Raw genomic sequence first — 19,256 nt, forward strand, 5'->3', positions numbered from 1 at the left:
GAGAAAACCGTGGCACCCTCTAGGCTGGCAGAAAAATCCTGAATATGCGGGATCGGGTATCGGTCAGCCGTGGTGATGGCGTTCAGGCGTCGGTAATCGCCACATGGTCTCCACCCCCCAGATGCTTTTGGGACCATGTGTAACGGTGAGGCCCACGGGCTGTCTGACGGGCGTATGATCCCCAGTCGTTCCAAAGTGAGGAACTCTTCGCGAGCGACTGCCAGCTTATCAGGGGGTAGGCAACGGGCTCGGGCGAAAACAGGCGGTCCCTCCGTGGGGATGAAGTGTACGACTCCGTGCTTGGCAGCAGGTGTGTCGAATCGCTGGACTAGGAGCTCCGGGAAATCAGCGAGTATCGCAGCAAACGGGTCGGAGGTCGTGGTGACGGCCTGGACGGTCGGGCTGGATGACACGGAAACCGAAGAAGCGGGGGAGTCAACGCTACTGGACGACGGTTGCAGGGTCTTCCCACGGACGTCAGGGATTAACGAGAAAGCCCAAAGGAAATCCGCGCCCAGGATTGCCTGGCCTACATCTGCGATGATGAAAGTCCAGTTGTAGGTCCTGGAACCAAAGGACAGGGACATGTCCCGTGTTCCATAGGTACGGACAGGGCTGCCGTTGACTGCAATGAGGGGGGGGCCGGTCTTACCTGATCGCGCTTCTTGACAAGATGGAGGCACAATGCTGACAATCGCCCCGGTGTCCACGAGGAAAACGGTACCCGTATGTTGCTCCGCCAGGTAGAGGCGATGGTTCTGGCCGATCGAGATTGCCTCTACATTTGATCGGCCGAGGCATTTCCCGAGAATGTGCAGAGGCTTCTACAGTTGCGTGCCGCTGCTCCCCACCTTCTGTGAAAGAAACACCAGCCGCGCTGGTGTGTTTCTGTGTCGCGGGCCTGTTTCAAAATGGCCACCGTCGACGTAGCAGCTTGGCGTGCTTTTTGAAAAGTGGCGGGCGGATGGGCGCCATCTTGGCCGCGCGGTCGGTCGCTCACCTGTGTTGAAACCCGATTTACTGACCCGGGGCGCCTCGCCTTTGCCGCGACCAGTGCTTCCGCTTTTTCTGCGAAATCCATCGGGTCATCGAAAGTAACGTCTACTAGGACTACGCGGACGTCCTCTGGCATCTTTTCGCGGAATGCCTCCTCGAACATGAGGCATTTGGTGTGTTCTCCCGCTAGAGTCATCATCTCCGACATGAGGACCGACGGCGGTCGGTCCCCGAGCTCAGGTAAGTGCAGGAGTGTGCTGGCACGCTGTTGTTGGCTGCGCCCGAGGGTTTTCAGCAGCAGCGACTTGAGTCCCGCATACTTGTCGGTTTCTGGCGGGTTGGTTACGTACTGTGCGACCCGTGCGGACGTTTCCGACGGCAGGACGCTCAGTAGGTGGTAGAATCGGGTCGCGTCCTCCTGTATTCCCCAGAGGTGGAACTGTGCCTCCGCTTGGGCGAACCACAGGCGTGGTTGGTGGGCCCAGAACGGGGGCAGATGAACGCCGACTGCGTTTGGCGTCGATGCCTCCCGTTGGGACATCTTGGTGATCTGTGATCACGTCGGGGTCACCACTATGGCGAGTCGTAGGCGAAGTACGTTGAGGTAGACGTTTATTATAACATTAACAACCGTGACAATCAACGCACCAAACGACAGACAACCATAAATCTTACTGTCTCCTTCGGAGGACTAAACGAGACTGCCCAGTTCCTTTTCCTGCGCACCACCTCACCTCTTCTACCAATCAGAGGGTTCGATGGTCTGGACCAATCCCTGTGTCGCTACACATCATCTATTGTTTGTCACTTGCTTTGGTAAGTAATGTACCATTTAAAAGTCTGATCAGTGAATCCTGGTGCTGCATTATCCTAGTACCTGTTGTTTCGCTGGTAGTGGCGGACGTAGTCGATGCAGTGGCAGTTGTTGTGCTTGGTTCTGGGAATGAAATGAAGATGTGACATCAATGGATATAGAAAGGAAATTGGACTTTTTGTTTCCCAATTCAGGTCAAGAGCAGCAGTGAAAATTAAACTGACGAAAGGAAATGTTAACAAAGCATTCAATGAAGAATTTGGGGAGATAACATTTGGAATTCTGATGAAAATTTGAAATAATGGAAAAGTTTGGCATAGAATTGTTTACTGTAATGCACAGAATGGTCACCATGTTATTGCACGGTTTCATGTCGTAGTCACCAACTGAAAATACTGAATTTGTGCATGCAGTTTTGATTGAGCATTTGCTAATTCAGCCTCCTTTATTTACCTGTATTCATTGGCCATTTCTGAGCAATACACTGCATATAATAATTTTGCATTAGACATTAACTCTTTCCACTTCCCACAGATATTTTGTTCTTGGATAATTTCATGAGACTGTTGTTATTCAAGGCAAAGACATTGGACAAAACTACAATCAATTTGAGGATGTAGCCCCTTTGAACACCAGAAATATATGTAATAGTTGAGCAGGCTTGGACTTTATATCTTGGATAACATGAGGTTGAAGATGGACTCTATCAGTTACAACATCCTAACCTGGGATCCTGTTCTTTAGTGACGGAATAGGTTTTTTGAAAATTTAATCAATGAGAGCCTCACAAATACTGCCCTGTTCTTACCTTTGACTCTACATTATGCATCAAACAGGCTTAAGAAAGCAAACTAACAGCATACTTTTTTTTGGTGACTTAATTTCCACTTGGAATATTCTCCTCTCCACTCTGTGCTGTTTCTTTCAAATCATTTAATAATATTCAGCAAATAACTGCAAACTGATCGATGCTTTATTTTGATGTATATCAAGAAACGTCTGCGTGTCACTAAATAAAAGCAGACAATGCGCAAGTACAAGAAAAACAGACACAAGTGCATTAGACAGGCAAGAAGAGAAAAAAGAACAGATTGCAGAATATATTGCTTTGTTATTCCGACATTATAGTTATTGAGAAAGGGCAAGTCAAAATATGCAAGCTGGCTGTTTGAACAACATCCTCGTTTATGGCAATTATCAATAACAGTAGTCATAACAGTGGAGAAGAAGTTGTTCTTAGATCTAGTGAAATGTGCTTTCAAGCTTTTGTATGATCTGAAAATGTGAGAGCATGGAACAGCGAATGAAAGGGGTAAATCTGACAATTTACTGATTTTAATAATTCAGCTGTAAAAAAAATTGGCAAAGTTGTCATCAGGTGTGCTTTTAGCCACATTGGTGCAGAGGATCACACTGAAGGCACCAAATGCAATAGAAGTGGTTGGAAGAAGTGCAGGTTGATCTCTGTCTCACCTAGAACTACACGTCAGGTAGTTTATGTGTATGAAAACACCTACCAACACAAAACGATGGTTTGGCCTCTTCAATGCTGAAGCCTGGGTCACAACTGCAGATGAAGCTTCCGATTGCGTTGGTGCAGATTTGTTGACAGTTTGAAGTTTTGGTTGCACATTCATCAATATCTGGAGGGAAAACAGTGAAATACAACTCAGTCACTTTTATAGACGCAGAAAAAGCTTTCGATCAGGTTGAGTGGGGATATTTACTCAGAGTGCTGGAAGAGTTTGGTCTTGGTGCCTCTTTTATTTCCTGGGTACGTCTAATATATGCTCATCCCACCGCTTCCATACTCACAAACCAGGATAGGTCACCCCCCTTTGCCCTTTAGAGGGGTATGCAACAGAGCTGCCCCCTCTCGCCGCTCCTCTTTGCGTTAGCCATTGAGCCGCTGGCAATCGGCATAAGAGGGCATGCACTTATAAAACCGATAATACTGGGTGGGGTGGAACATAAGATTTCGCTTTATGCGGATGATATTGCCATCTTTGTATCTGACCCTGAACATTCTGTCCCTTACCTATTCCAGCTTCTTAATTCCTTTGGCGAGGTCTCAGGTTACACTATGAACTGGCAGAAGAGTGAACTTATATCGTTAACAGCAGAATTAGACCCTGTATTCTTAGCCAACAAGCAGTTTAAAACAAATCCGCACAGTATAAAAAATCTGGGCATTAAAATATCTAAAAACCCCAAGACCCTTTTAAAATTAACGTTACCGAAAGGTTGTACAAGCTAAAGGAGAACATAGAGAAATGGAGAACGTTGCCTATTTCCTTGATTGGCCGCGTGAACGCAGTAAAGATGGTCTCCCTGCCGAGATTTCTGTATTTATTTCAGAATGTCCCTATTTTTATCCCCAAATCCTACTTTAAGTTAATCGATTCTATCATTATGCCATTTATTTGGGGATATAAAGCACACAGGATCTCAAAAGCTTATCTTCAAAAAAACGAGGGAACATGGGGGACTGGGGTTACTGTGCTTTTTATATTACTATTGGGCGGCCAATGTTAGAGTCATGGTATACTGGCAATATGCATAATAACGGGGAGTTAGATATGACATGCCCCCTTGGCTGGCGATTGAAAAAAGCTTAACCCCAAAAACTTCTCTCCCTGCTCTCCTTTTTTCATTACCCAGATCTCTCACCTCTCTTAGAGAGGATCACTTCACTCTGTCCAATGCTCAGAGAATATGGCACCAAATTAGGAAAGCTTGTGAGCTTCCGAATACGTCAATGCACGCCCCAATCTGGCATAACCACGCTTTCCCCTCAATATTTACAGACACAGCGTTCAGAGAGTGGAGCTGTAAAGGGATAGTTACAATAAAAGATCTTTACATAAATAGACACTTTGCATCATTTGATCAGCTACAATCCAAGTTCACATTGCCCAAAACTCAATTCTCCAGGTACTTACAGCTGAGAAATTACGTTCGACAAAACAATTCGCTTTTTGAGTCCCTGCCCGAAGACGACTCATTGTCCAAACTTTTGCTGGGTCCCCCGGATGCAAAGAACCAACACCTTACAGTTCCACCAGAGATAGCCATCACCAACTTGAGGCCTGATCTTGTCCTCTGGTCCAACTCTCAGCGCATGGTGTATTTTGTGGAGCTCACAGTCTCTTGGGAGGATGCTGTGCAGGAAGCCTTTGAAAGAAAGAAACTGCGCTACACAGACCTTGCAGCGGAGGCAGAACAGCGGGGCTGGAGAGCAAAGATCTGCCCGGTAGAAGTTGGATGTCGAGGATTTGTGGCAACATCTACCGTAAGACTGATGAAGGACCTGGGGATCAGCGGACAAGTCCTACGCCAGGCTATCAAGGAAACATCACAGGTGGCAGAGCGGAGTAGCCAGTGGCTCTGGCTGAAGAGGAAAGACCCCATCTGGTCTCCCAAAGCCGGCTAGGCAGATGCAGAGGGGGGTGGTTCTGGGACGCCAGAATGCACTGCTGAGCCTACTGGAGACGTCGTGGGTCCAATCAGTGAAACGTCGATGAAAGTAGGTGCCCACTTGATAACCCCAATGACGTGTCTGCCTAGCCTTTCTCAACATCGGAGGAGCATAGGTGAGTGCATAAGCCTCCCATCACCACCGGGAGCAAGTTGACATTTGGCACTTTGGATTTCTAACATCTTGTCCTGTGTATTTGGAAACATTGAGAAAGGGCAAGTCAAAATATGCAAGCTGGCAGTTTGAACAACATACTCGTTTATGGCAATTATCAATAACAGTAATCATAACAGCGGAGAAGAAGTTGTTCTTAGATCTAGTGAAATGTGCTTTCAAGCTTTTGTATGATCTGAAAATGTGAGAGCATTGAACAGCGACTGAAAGGGGTAAATCTGACAATTTACTGATTTTAATAATTCAGCTGTAAAAAAAATTGGCAAAGTTGTCATCCGGTGTGCTTTTAGCCACATTGGTGCAGAGGACCACACTGAAGGCACCAAATGCAATAGATGTGGTTGGAAGAAGTGCAGGTTGATCTCTGTCTCACCTAGAACTACACATCAGGTAGTTTATGAGTATGAAAACACCTACCAACACAAATGATGGGTTGGCCCCATCAATGCTGAAGCCTGGGTCACAACTGCAGATGAAGTTTCCGATTGCGTTGGTGCAGATTTGTTGACAGTTTGAAGTTTTGGTTGCACATTCATCAATATCTGGAGGGAAAACAGTGAAATACAACTCAGTCACTTTTATATCATTTGGTTTGTCAGCTGAGCATCACTTTCGAACATGAGTCTGAATGGAATACGCGATCCAACCTTCCAGACACCTGCATAGTATTTATAGTATTTGGAGATGTCTTTCTCTAAATGTTATTTTTACTTTTTAAACAATAAGTAGCTCAGTATTTTGCTGTTGGAATTGATTTATTATTGTTATGTGTATCAAGAAACGTTTGCGTTTTACTAAATAAAAGCAGACAATGAGGAAGTACAAGAAAAACACACGTGCATTAGAACGGCAAAAAGTGAAAAAGAGATTACAGTATATAGTGCTTTGTTGTTCTGGCATTACAGTTATTGAGAAAGGGCAAGTAAAAATATGCAAGCTCTGCTACAGGCAGGTTGAACAACATCTTCGTTCATGGCAAATATAAATATCAGTAATCATAACAGTGGAGAACAAGTTGTTCTATAGACGAAGAAAAAGCTTTCGATCAGGTTGAGTGGGGATATTTACTCAGAGTGCTGGAAGAGTTTGGTCTTGGTGCCTCTTATATTTCCTGGGTACGTCTAATATATGCTCATCCCACCGCTTCCATACTCACAAACCAGGATAGGTCACCCCCCTTTGCCCTTCAGAGGGGTACGCGACAGAGCTGCCCCCTCTCACCGCTCCTCTTTGCGTTAGCCATTGAGCCGCTGGCAATCGGCATAAGAGGGCATGCACTTATTAAACCGATAATACTGGAATTATTTTCTCTGTGTTATGCATGGACTTGTCACCGTGCTATTACACAATGTATCATGTAGTTGTCATCAACTGAAAATATTGAGTTTGTGCATGCAGTTTTGATTGTATTTGCTGTTACCTTTAGAACTCACACTCATTAGGTCCCTGAATTAATTGGTCAACTCTGAGCATTCCACCGCCTATAAATTCTTTGCACTAAACATTCACTGTTTCCAATTTCCATAGATATTTTGAATTTGGCTGGTTTCGCTTTACTGTTATTATTCATGACTAGTATCTTGAACAAAACTACAATAAGTTTGAGGATGTAGCCACAATCAAGAACTGAAATATTTGTAAAAAATGGGTAGAGTTGGACTTTATTTCTTGGATAAAAGGAGGCTGAACGTTGATCTTATACACGTGTATGAAATCAAATAGGAATAGATAGGATAGGATACTCTCTGGGTCTAAGGACGGTTGACACAAGTTTGATCATTTTTTCTTATTTTCCCTTGATGCATTTAGAGTACGAGTTGCAATTTACGGTACCTGGCACTGTTGATGTTGATTCAGTTGTATAAGGTGTCATTGTTGTACTTTGCTCTGTAGACCTGGTCGCTGCTGCGCTTGCAAAAGTTGTTGAAGCTTCACATATGGAAAGAAATGTCAGTTAATATACATGGCAGCACTCTCATGGATAAAGCTTGTAAATTGTGTAAAATATCCCTGAGAGTCCAAGCTGAATTTGATCATTTGATTTTGTAAATCTGATGATGCATATTAGCAACATACAGTCATGTAAGTGGTAACTGGTTCATTGGATCTGCTGCTATTTTCCAAAACAAATGAGCATCCAAAATCTTACAAATAATAAATGAATAATTGCTTGACTTTTCTTGTTGACTTACTTGACTATTTGCTTGGTATTTCCTATTTAAATTATTGGGTTGATTACATTAGCATCTGCTATTCTAACTAACATCAAAGTGTCAAAATGCGAAGCAAAAAAAAAATGGCACCATTATCACTCTAGTTGAGTCTTCATATAAGACAACCTAATCTGGGAACTGGATGTTTAATCCATGTTCAGTGATGGGATAGGTGCTTTGAAAATGTGCTTCTTGAGTGCCTCACAGAGATGACTGGTCTGCTGTTGCCTTTGGTTGTATGTTATGTATTATACAGACACACATCAAAATTACATCTTATTCTTTTTTATGTGACTTATTCTCCTCTTGTAACGTTCCCCTGACGGTACAGTGCTATTTCTATAGAATTGTTCAATAATACACAGCGTGTGACTGTGAACTGATCAATGGTTTGGATGCTTTTAGGAACATTTGTTGATCGAATAATTAAGCATCGTCTATTGTTTGTCACTAGTTTTGGCAAGTAATATCTATCTATCTATATAATACTAAAACTCTGCGGTCCAACATTCCGTATGTATGTATGTATATGTGTATGTACGGAAGATTACTTACAAACCCTACTCCTCCTAGACGGTACACCAAAGCGCTACGATTTTTGTACCGCCGTATTCACCATTAACCTGGGCAACTATTGTAAGTACTTTCGTTCAAATTGAAGCTACCTTTTTAAAGCTAGAGAGATATTAAAGTTTAAATTTTTCATTTCTAACCCTTTTCTTCAAGGGGCTACATTTGTTTCCAAAAGTTTCCAGAAAAGGATTTAGTTTTCAGCAAGGATTTAGTTTTCAGCTTGTGACGGCGGCTACATTGTTTCGAAAAGCTTCCAAGAAGTCTTTTTTGTTATTGCAAGTCAAGTCAAGTCAAGTCAGTTTTATTTGTATAGCACATTTAAAAACAACCCACGTTGACCAAAGTACTGCACATCTGATTAGGAAAAAACAAACAAACATCTGATTAGGGAAAAAAAAAAAGAATGAAGGCTATAGTGGTCACTTGACATACACAGATCAGGAGGACGGGCCCAACGGGCACACTTGGAGAGTAAGAGTGGGGCTGGGGGAGGAGAGAATGGGGGGTGTGGGGACGGGCCCAACGGGCCCTCTTTTCCGGGCCCAACGGGCACACTTGGAGAGTAAGAGTGGGGCTGGGGGAGTGAGAATGGGGGGTGTGGGGACGGGCCCAACGGGCCCTCTTTTCTAGTATACTACTAAAACTCTGCGGTCCAACATTCCGTATGTATGTATGTATATGTGTATGTACGGAAGATTCCGAAGAGTTTCTGTCCATAACTTACAAACCCTACTCCTCCCTGACGGTACACCAAAGCGCTACGATTTTTGTACCGCCATATTCACCATTAACGTGGGCAACTATTGTAAGTACTTTCGTTCAAATTGAAGCAACCTTTTTAAAGCTAGAGAGATATTAAAGTTTAAATTTTCATTTCTAACCCTTTTCTTGAAGGGGCTTCAGCGCGTGATGTCACAATGGCACCCGTGCACCAATCAGAGATCAGCTCGGTTTTAAATTTACATCTTCAGCTTGTGACGTCACAATGCTTGTGTGAGATTGTTGCAACATTGTTGCGAAAGGCAACTGCCAGTTTTTTAAAGTTGTGCAAGTCACTTAACATACACAGATCAGCATGGGGCCCCTATTCCCTCCCTCCCCCCCCTTCACCCCTCAACCCCTTCCACACCTCCCTCCTCCCTCCCTCCCCCTTCCCGCCCTCCCCTCCTCCCGGTTACAATGGAAACCCTACGAGGACGGGCCCAACGGGGAAAGAGGGGTACTGGGAAAAGGGGAGGTCCCCCTCCCTCCCCCCTACCCACCTCCCTCCCCTCTCCCTCCCCCCCTTCCCTCCCTTCCCCCCTCCCCTCCCCCCTCCCATCCCCCCCTCTCCCCCCTCCCTCCCCCCTACCCCCCTCCCTCCCCTCCTCCCTCCCCCTTCCCTCCCCCAACCCTCCCCCTTTCCTCCCCTCCCGGTTACAATGGAAACCCTACGAGGACGGGCCCAACGGGCCCACTCGGTCTAGTCTATATACTACTAAAACTCTGCGGTCCAACATTCCGTATGTATGTATGTATATGTGTATGTACGGAAGATTCCGAAGAGTTTCTGTCCATAACTTACAAACCCTACTCCTCCCTGACGGTACACCAAAGCGCTACGATTTTTGTACCGCCATATTCACCATTAACGTGGGCAACTATTGTAAGTACTTTCGTTCAAATTGAAGCAACCTTTTTAAAGCTAGAGAGATATTAAAGTTTAAATTTTCATTTCTAACCCTTTTCTTGAAGGGGCTTCAGCGCGTGATGTCACAATGGCACCCGTGCACCAATCAGAGATCAGCTCGGTTTTAAATTTACATCTTCAGCTTGTGACGTCACAATGCTTGTGTGAGATTGTTGCAACATTGTTGCGAAAGGCAACTGCCAGTTTTTTAAAGTTGTGCAAGTCACTTAACATACACAGATCAGCATGGGGCCCCTATTCCCTCCCTCCCCCCCCCTTCACCCCTCAACCCCTTCCTCCCCACTCCTTCCCACCTCCATCCCCACTCCCTCCCCCCCTCCTCCCCAACTCCCTCCCCACCTCCCTCACCCCTCCTCCCCTAACTCCCCCCCTCCCTCCTTCCCTCCATCCCTCCCCCCCTCCCTCCACCCTTCCATCCCTCTCCCCCTCCCCCCTCCTTCAACCCTCCCTCCCCCCTTCTGGTTACAAAGGAAACCCTACGGGGACGGGCCCAACGGGGAAAGAGGGGTACTGGGAAAAGGGGAGGTCCCCCTCCCTCCCCTTCCCCCCTCCCCTTCCCCCCTCCCCTATCCCCCTCCCCCCTAACCCTCTCCCTCCCCCTTCCCCCCTCCCCTCCCCCCTCCCCTCCTCCCTCCCTCCCCTCCTCCCGGTTACAATGGAAACCCTACGAGGACGGGCCCAACGGGGAAAGAGGGGTACTGGGAAAAGGGGAGGTCCCCCTCCCTCCCCCCTTCCCCCATCCCATCCCCCTTCCTCCCCTCTCCCTCCCCCCTTCCCCCCGTTCCCCCCTCCCCTTCCCCCTCCCTCCCCTCCTCCCTCCACACCTCTCTCCTCCCTCCCTCCCCTTCCCTCCCTCCCATCCTCCCAATGCTTGTTTGAGATGGGTGCAACATTGTTTCGAAAAGCACCACTAACAGATCGCAGTGAGAAGCACTAAATAACCGTGGTCGTGAGAAGCACTAAATGACCGCGAATGTAGCAAAAACAGCACTTTAAACCACTTTAAACCACTGTTTTCAAGTAGTCTTTTTTATTGCAAGTCACTTAACATACACAGATCAACATGGGGCCTCTATGCTCGTGGGCCACCGGGGCAAGTGTTGCGAAACAGCACTTGGAGTGTGTCTGGGGGAGAGAGAGAATGGGGGGGGGGTCTGAGAATGGGGACTGGGGAGGGGGACAACAGGGGTCGTTGCGGAGGGGCTTGGTGGTGGGGGAAAGAGGGGTACTGGGAAAATGGGAGGTCCCCCTTCACCCCTCAACCCCTTCCTTCCCACCTCCATCCCCACTCCCTCCCCCCCTCCTCCCCCTCCCTCCCCAACTCCCTCCCCCTCCCTCCCCACCTCCCTCAAACCTCCCCCATAACTCCCCCCCCTCCCTCCTTCCCTCCATCCCTCCCTCCCCCAATCCATCCACCCTTCCATCCCTCTCCCCCTCCCCCCTCCTTCCACCCTCCCTCCCCCCTCCCGGTTACAATAGAAACCCTACGGGGACGGGCCCAACGGGGAAAGAGGGGTACTGGGAAAAGGGGAGGTCCCCCTCCCTCCCCTCCCCCCTAACCCCTCCCCCCTTCCCCCTACCCTTCCCCCTCCCCTCCCCCCTCCCTCCCCCTCCCCTCCTCCCTCCACACCTCCCTCCACACCTCCCTCCTCCCTCACTCCCCCCCTCCCGGTTACAATGGAAACCCTATGAGGACGGGCCCAACGGGGAAAGAGGGGTACTTGGAAAAGGGGAGGTCCCCCTTCCCCCCTCAACCCTTTCATCCCTCCTCCTTCCTACCTCCATCCCCACTCCCTCCCCCCCTCCTCCCCCTCCCTCCCCCCTCCCTCCCCCCTCCCCCCTAACTCTCCCCTCCCTCCATCCCTCCCTCCCCAATCCCTCCCCCCCTCCCTCCACCCTTCCATCCCTCTCCCCCCTCCTTCCACCCTCCCTCCCCCCCTCCCGGTTACAATGGAAACCCTACGGGGATGGGCCCAACGGGGAAAGAGGGGTACTGGGATATGAGGAGTTCCCCCTCCCTCCCCTCCCCCCTCCCCCCTTCCCCCTCCCCTTCCCCCTCCGCTCCCCCCCTCCCTCCCCCTCCCCTCCTCCCTCCACACCTCCCTCCTCCCTCCCTCCCCCCTCCCGGTTACAATGGAAACCCTATGAGGACGGGCCCAACGGGGAAAGAGGGGTACTGGGAAAAGGGGAGGTCCCCCTTCCCTCCTCAACCCCTTCATCCCCCCTCCTTCCCACCTCCATCCCCACTCCCTCCCCCCCTCCTCCCCCTCCCTCCCCAACTCCCTCCCCCCTCCCTCCCCCCTCCCCCCTAACTCCCCCCTCCCTCCTTCCCTCCATCCCTCCCTCCCCAATCCCTACCCCCCTCCCTCCACCCTTCCATCCCTCTCCCCCCTCCTTGAAACCCTACGAGGACGGGCCCAACGGGGAAAGAGGAGTACTGGGAAAAGGGGAGGTCCCCCTCCCTCCCCCCTTCCCCCTCCCCTCCCCCCTCTCCCTCCCCCTCCCTCCCCCTCCCCCCTACCCCCCTCCCTCCCCTCCCCCCTCCCTCCCCTCCCCTCCTCCTTCCACACCTCCCTCCTCCCTCCCTCCCCCTTCCCGCCCTCCCCTCCTCCCGGTTACAATGGAAACCCTACGAGGACGGGCCCAACGGGGAAAGAGGGGTACTGGGAAAAGGGGAGGTCCCCCTCCCTCCCCCCTACCCACCTCCCTCCCCTCTCCCTCCCCCCCTTCCCTCCCTTCCCCCCTCCCCTCCCCCCTCCCATCCCCCCCTCTCCCCCCTCCCTCCCCCCTACCCCCCTCCCTCCCCTCCTCCCTCCCCCTTCCCTCCCCCAACCCTCCCCCTTTCCTCCCCTCCCGGTTACAATGGAAACCCTACGAGGACGGGCCCAACGGGCCCACTCGGTCTAGTATACTACTAAAACTCTGCGGTCCAACATTCCGTATGTATATGTGTATGTACGCAAAGATTCCGAAGAGTTTCTGTCCATAACTTACAAACCCTACTCCTCCCTGACGGTACACCAAAGCGCTACGATTTTTGTACCGCCATATTCACCATTAACATGGGCAACTATTGTAAGTACTTTCGTTCAAATTGAAGCTACCTTTTTAAAGCTAGAGAGATATTAAAGTTTAATTTTCATTTCTAACCCTTTTCTTGAAGGGGCTTCAGCGCGTGATGTCACAATGGCACCCGTGCACCAATGAGAGATCAGCTCGGTTTTAAATTTACATCTTCAGCTTGTGACGTCACAATGCTTGTGTGAGATTGTTGCAACATTGTTGCGAAAGGCAACTGCCAGTTTTTTAAAGTTGTGCAAGTCACTTAACATACACAGATCAGCATGGGGCCCCTATTCCCTCCCTCCCCCCCCTTCCCCCCTCAACCCCTTCCTCCCCACTCCTTCCCACCTCCATCCCCACTCCCTCCACCCCTCCTCCCCAACTCCCTCCCCACCTCCCTCACCCCTCCTTCCCTAACTCCCCCCCCTCCCTCCTTCCCTCCATCCCTCCCCCCCTCCCTCCACCCTTCCATCCCTCCCCCCCTCCCTCCACCCTTCCATCCCTCTCCCCCTCCCCCCTCCTTCCACCCTCCCTCCCCCCTTCTGGTTACAAAGGAAACCCTACGGGGATGGGCCCAACGGGGAAAGAGGGGTACTGGGAAAAGGGGAGGTCCCCCTCCCTCCCCTCCCCTCCCACTCCCCCCTAACCCTCTCCCTCCCCCTTCCCCCTCCCCTCCTCCCTCCACACCTCCCTCCTCCCTCCCTCCCCTCCTCCCGGTTACAATGGAAACCCTACGAGGACGGGCCCAACGGGGAAAGAGGGGTACTGGGAAAAGGGGAGGTCCCCCTCCCTCCCCCCTTCCCCCATCCCATCCCCCCTCCCTCTCCTCTCCCTCCCCCTTCCCCCCGTTCCCCCCTCCCCTTCCCCCCTCCCTCCACACCTCTCTCCTCCCTCCCTCCCCTTCCCTCCCTCCCATCCTCCCAATGCTTGTTTGAGATGGGTGCTACATTGTTTCGAAAAGCACCACTAACAGATCGCAGTGAGAAGCACTATGTGACCGCGAATGTTTCAAAACAAGCACTTAAAAAGCACTTATCTTTTTTTAAAGTATTTTTTTTTATTGCAAGTCACTTAACATACACAGATCAGCATTGGGCCCCTATGCTCGTGGGCCACCGGGGCAAGTGTTTCCCGGTTACAATGGAAACCCTACGGGGACGGGCCCAACGGGGAAAGAGGGGTACTGGGAAAAGGGGAGATCCCCCTCCCTCCCCTCCCCCCTACTCCCTCCCCCCTTCCCCCCTTCCCCCTCCCCTCCCCCCTCCCTCCCCCTCCCCTCCTCCCTCCACACCTCCCTCCCTCCCCCCTCCCGGTTACAATGGAAACCCTATGACGGGCCCAACGGGGAAAGAGGGGTACTGGGAAAAGGGGAGGTCCCCCTTCCCCCCTCAACCCCTTCATCCCCCCTCCTTCCCACCTCCATCCCCACTCCCTCCCCCCCTCCTTCCCCAACTCCCTCCCCCCTCCCCCCTAACTCCCCCCTCCCTCCTTCCCTCCCTCCCCAATCCCTCCCCCCCTCCCTCCACCCTTCCATCCCTCTCCCCCCTCCTTCCACCCTCCCTCCCCCCCTCCCGGTTACAATTGAAACCCTACGAGGACGGGCCCAACGGGGAAAGAGGAGTACTGGGAAAAGGGGAGGTCCCCCTCCCTCCCCCCTTCCCCTCCCCCCTACCCCCCTCCCTCCCCTCCCCCCTCCCTCCCCTCCCCTCCTCCCTCCACACCTCCCTCCTCCCTCCCTCCCCCTTCCCGCCCTCCCCTCCTCCCGGTTACAATGGAAACCCTACGAGGACGGGCCCAACGGGGAAAGAGGGGTACTGGGAAAAGGGGAGGTCCCCCTCCCTCCCCCCTACCCACCTCCCTCCCCTCTCCCTCCCCCCTTTCCCTCCTCCCTTCCCCCCTCCCCTCCCCCTCCCATCCCCCCCTCTCCCCCTCCCTCCCCCCTACCCCCTCCCTCCCCTCTCCCTCCCCCCTCCCCCCCTCCCCTCCCCCCCTCCCCTCCCCTCCTCCCTCCCCCTTCCCTCCCCCAACCCTCCCCCTTTCCTCCCCTCCCGGTTACAATGGAAACCCTACGAGGACGGGCCCAACGGGCCCACTCGGTCTAGTATCATTTAAAAGTCTGATCAGTGAATCCTGGTGCTGCATTATCCTAGTACCTGTTGTTTCGCTGGTTGTGGCGGACGTAGTCGATGCAGTGGCAGTTGTTGTGCTTGGTTCTGGGAATGAAATGAAGATGTGACATCAATGGATATAGAAAGGAAATTGGACTTTTTGCTTCCCAATTAAGGTCAAGAGCAGCAGTGAAAATTAAACAGACGGAAGGAAATGTCAACAAAGCATTCAATGAAGAATTTGGGGAGATAACATTTGGAATTCTGATGAAAATTAGAAATAATGGAAAAGTTTGGCATAGAATTGTTTACTGTAATGCACAGAATTGTCACCATGTTATTGCACGGTTTCATGTCGTAGTCATCAACTGAAAATACCGAATTTGTGCATGCAGTTTTGATTGAGCATTTGCTAATTCAGCCTCCTTTATTTACCTGTATTCATTGGCCATTTCTGAGCAATACACTGAATATAATAATTTTGCATTAGACATTAACTCTTTACTAATTCCCACAGATATTTTGTTCTTGGATAATTTCATGAGACTGTTTTTATTCAAGGCAAAGACATTGGACAAAACTACAATCAATTTGAGGATGTAGCCCCTATGAGCACCAGAAATATATGTAATAGTTGAGCAGGCTTGGACATTATATCTTGGATAACATGAGGTTGAAGATGGACTCTATCAGTTACAACATCCTAACCTGGGATCCTGTTCTTTAGTGACGGAATAGGTTTTTTGAAAATTTAATCAATGAGAGCCTCACAAATACTGCCCTGTTATTACCTTCGACTCTACATTATGCATCAAACAGGCTTAAGAAAGCAAACAGCATGCTTTTTTTTGGCGACTTAATTTCCACTTGGAATATTCTCCTCTCCACTCTGTGCTGTTTCTTTCGAATCATTTAATAATATTCAGCAAATAACTGCAAACTGATCGATGCTTTATTTTGATGTGTATCAAGAAACGTCTGCCTGTCACTAAATAAAAGCAGACAATGCGCAAGTACAAAAAAAACAGACACAAGTGCATTAGACAGGCAAGAAGAGAAAAAACAGATTGCAGAATATATTGCTTTGTTATTCCGACATTATAGTTATTGAGAAAGGGCAAGTCAAAATATGCAAGCTGGCAGTTTGAACAACATCCTCGTTTATGGCAATTATCAATAACAGTAATCATAACAGTGGAGAAGAAGTTGTTCTTAGATCTAGTGAAATGTGCTTTCAAGCTTTTGTATGATCTGAAAATGTGAGAGCATTGAACAGCGAATGAAAGGGGTCAATCTGACAATTTACTGATTTTAATAATTCAGTTGTAAAATAAAATGACAAAGTTGTCATCAGGTGTGCTTTTAGCCACATTGGTGCAGAGGAGACCACATTGAAGGCACCAAATGCAATAGATGTGGTCGGAAGAAGTGCAGGTAGATCTCTGTCTCACCCAGAACTACACGTCAGTTAGTTTATGTGTATGGAAACACCTACCAACACAAAACAATGGGTTGACCTCATCAATGCTGAAGCCTGGGTCACAACTGCAGATGAAGCTTCCGATTGCGTTGGTGCAGATTTGTTGACAGTGTGAAGTTTTGGTTCCACATTCATCAATATCTGGAGGGAAAACAGTGAAATACAACTCAGTCACTTTTATAGACGCAGAAAAAGCTTTTGATCAGTTTAGTGGGGATATTTACTCAGAGTGCTGGAAGAGTTTGGTCTTGGTGCCTCTTTTACAGTTTTGGTCTCCTAATCTGAGAAAAGACATTCTAGCCTTAGAGGGAGTACAGAGAAGGTTCACCAGATTGATCCCAGGGATGGCAGGACTTTCATATGAAGAAAGACTGGATAGACTACTCGCTGGAATTTAGAAGACTGAGGGGGGGTCTTATTGAAACATATAAAATTCTTAAGGGGATGGAGAGGCTAGATGCGGGAAGATTGTTCCCGATGTTGGGGAAGTCCAGAACCAGGGGTCACAGCTGAAGGATAAGGGGGAAGTCTTTTAGGACCGAGATGAGAAAACATTTCTTCACACAGAGAGTGGTGAGTCTGTGGAATTCTCTGCCACAGAAGGTAGTGGAGGCCAGTTAATTGGCTATATTTAAGAGGGAGTTAGTTGTGGCCCTTGTGGCTAAAGGGATCAGGGGGTATGGAGAGAAGGCAGGTACAGGTTACTGAGCTGGATGATCAGCCATGATCATATTGAAAGGCGGTACAGGCTCGAAGGGCCGAATGGCCTACTCCTGCACCTATTTTCTATGTTTCTAACCTTTGTGTAATAGATGCAAGACTGCTGAGGGTACACTCGCTCACCACTTTTGGACTTGTCCAAAACTTCACAACTTTTGTTGTCTTTTATTTCAATGGAACTCTACTGTTTTAAACGTCACTTTAACTCCGGACCCTGAAACTGCTCTATTCGGGTATTCCACAACGCTCGAGAAGCTAGACCATAATGATCGCACAATCTTGGTTTATGGTATGGTAATTGCCAACAAATGTATTTTGAAACTATGGAAATCAGACTCCGCTCCTCAGTTTTAGAATTGGTTAAGAGAATTAATGGGCATCTTACACGTAGAGAGGCTGAGATATGAATTATCTGGCAACCCTCAGAAGTTCTTCAACATATGGAACCCAGTGCTGCAGCATATTAAGGACAAGTAAAACTATCCCCTCAATGCCACACGCTTTTGTACCTTCTTTGAATCCAGCAGTGAAAATACTGAAATATTTGACTTGTGAAAATTACTTTCTCATGTTTTTGTGCTTTTGTCTTTTTTGTCACATTGCAGTTATGTTTTTTTAAATTATTTATTTTTATTTATTTATTTGTTTGTTTTTGTTTGTTTGTTTTCATAATTATGTAGGGAAGGGGCGGGATGGGGTTTACTGTTGTTGTTATATGCATTGTAATTAATTATATTTTTAAATTTTTTAATTAAAATTATATAATTATTATGTATATCAAGAAAGTTCCTGCAAGTTTACATCCCAATTGTTGAAATGGCCAAACGATGGAAATACACTTGTATAATATTTATTTTTTCACGGGTGGAGATGTGTGGTTGGGGGGAGGGGGTAATAGAGGATTTGGTGTCTTTTTGGCCACACAGGTGCAGAGGACCACACTGAAGGCACCAAATGCAATAGAAGTGGTTGGAAGAAGTGCAGGTTGATCTCTGTCTCACCTAGAACTACACGTCAGGTAGTTTATGTGTATGAAAATACCTACCAACACAAAGCGATGGTTTGGCCTCATCAATGCTGAAGCCTGAGTAACAACTGCAGATGAAGCTTCCGATTGCGTTGGTGCAGATTTGTTGACAAGTTTGAAGTTTTGGTTGCACATTCATCAATATCTGGAGGGAAAACAGTGAAATACAACTCAGGCACTTTTATATCATTTGGTTTGTCAACTGAGCATCACGTTCTAACATGAGTCTGAATGGAATATGCGATCCAACCTTCCAGACACCTGCATAGTATTTGGAGATGTCTTTCTCTAAATGTTATTTTTACTTTTTAAACAATAAGTAGCTCAGTATTTTGCTGTTGGAATTGATTTATTATTGTTATGTGTATCAAGAAACGTTTGCGTTTTACTAAATAAAAGCAGACAATGAGGAAGTACAAGAAAAACACACGTGCATTAGAACGGCAAAAAGTGAAAAAGAAAGAGATTACAGTATATAGTGCTTTGTTGTTCTGGCATCACAGTTATTGAGAAAGGGCAAGTAAAAATATGCAAGCTCTGCTACAGGCAGGTTGAACAACATCTTCGTTCATGGCAAATATAAATATCAGTAATCATAACAGTGGAGAAGAAGTTGTTCTTAGATCTAGTGAAATGTGCTTTCAAGCTTTTGTATGAACTGAAAATGTGAGAGCATTGAACAGCGAATTAAAGGGGTAAATCTGACAATTTACTTTGATTTTAATAATTCAGCTGTAAAAAAAATTGGCAAAGTTGTCATCAGGTGTGCTTTTAGCCACATTGGTGCAGAGTAGACCACATTGAAGGCACCAAATGCAGTAGATGTGGTTGGAAGAAGTGCAGGTAGATCTCTCTCTCACCCAGAACTAGAAAAACACCTACCAACACAAAACGATGGGTTGGCCTCATCAATGCTGAGG

General features: G+C 48.3%; 2 protein-coding genes across 2 annotated transcripts in view; both read right to left on the reverse strand.

The window, feature by feature from the left end:
• The window catches only part of LOC144599353 (uncharacterized), a 391,192-nt gene extending 386,307 nt beyond the window's left edge, over positions 1–4,885 (reverse strand). Inside the window, exons 1-3 of the mRNA XM_078410145.1 lie at positions 4,825–4,885; positions 3,328–3,453; positions 1,874–1,933 (exon numbers count right to left, since the gene is read on the reverse strand). Of these exons, the coding sequence (XP_078266271.1) occupies positions 1,874–1,933; positions 3,328–3,453; positions 4,825–4,885 (247 nt within the window). The remainder of the gene's footprint in view (positions 1–1,873; positions 1,934–3,327; positions 3,454–4,824) is intronic.
• On the reverse strand, positions 4,507–19,255 carry LOC144599410 (uncharacterized). The gene is made up of 8 exons (XM_078410261.1): positions 19,219–19,255; positions 18,355–18,481; positions 16,605–16,730; positions 15,155–15,214; positions 7,296–7,391; positions 5,880–6,004; positions 4,753–5,476; positions 4,507–4,639 (listed from the first exon to the last, which is right to left on the reverse strand). Exons 1-7 carry the CDS (start codon positions 19,243–19,245, stop codon positions 5,384–5,386), a joined length of 654 nt encoding a protein of 217 aa, XP_078266387.1. The 5' UTR covers positions 19,246–19,255; the 3' UTR covers positions 4,507–4,639; positions 4,753–5,383.
• Between the last annotated feature and the right edge of the window lies 1 nt (position 19,256).

Source organism: Rhinoraja longicauda, chromosome 13, assembly GCF_053455715.1.
Source record: "Rhinoraja longicauda isolate Sanriku21f chromosome 13, sRhiLon1.1, whole genome shotgun sequence".
Classification (NCBI taxonomy): Eukaryota; Metazoa; Chordata; class Chondrichthyes; order Rajiformes; family Arhynchobatidae; genus Rhinoraja; species Rhinoraja longicauda.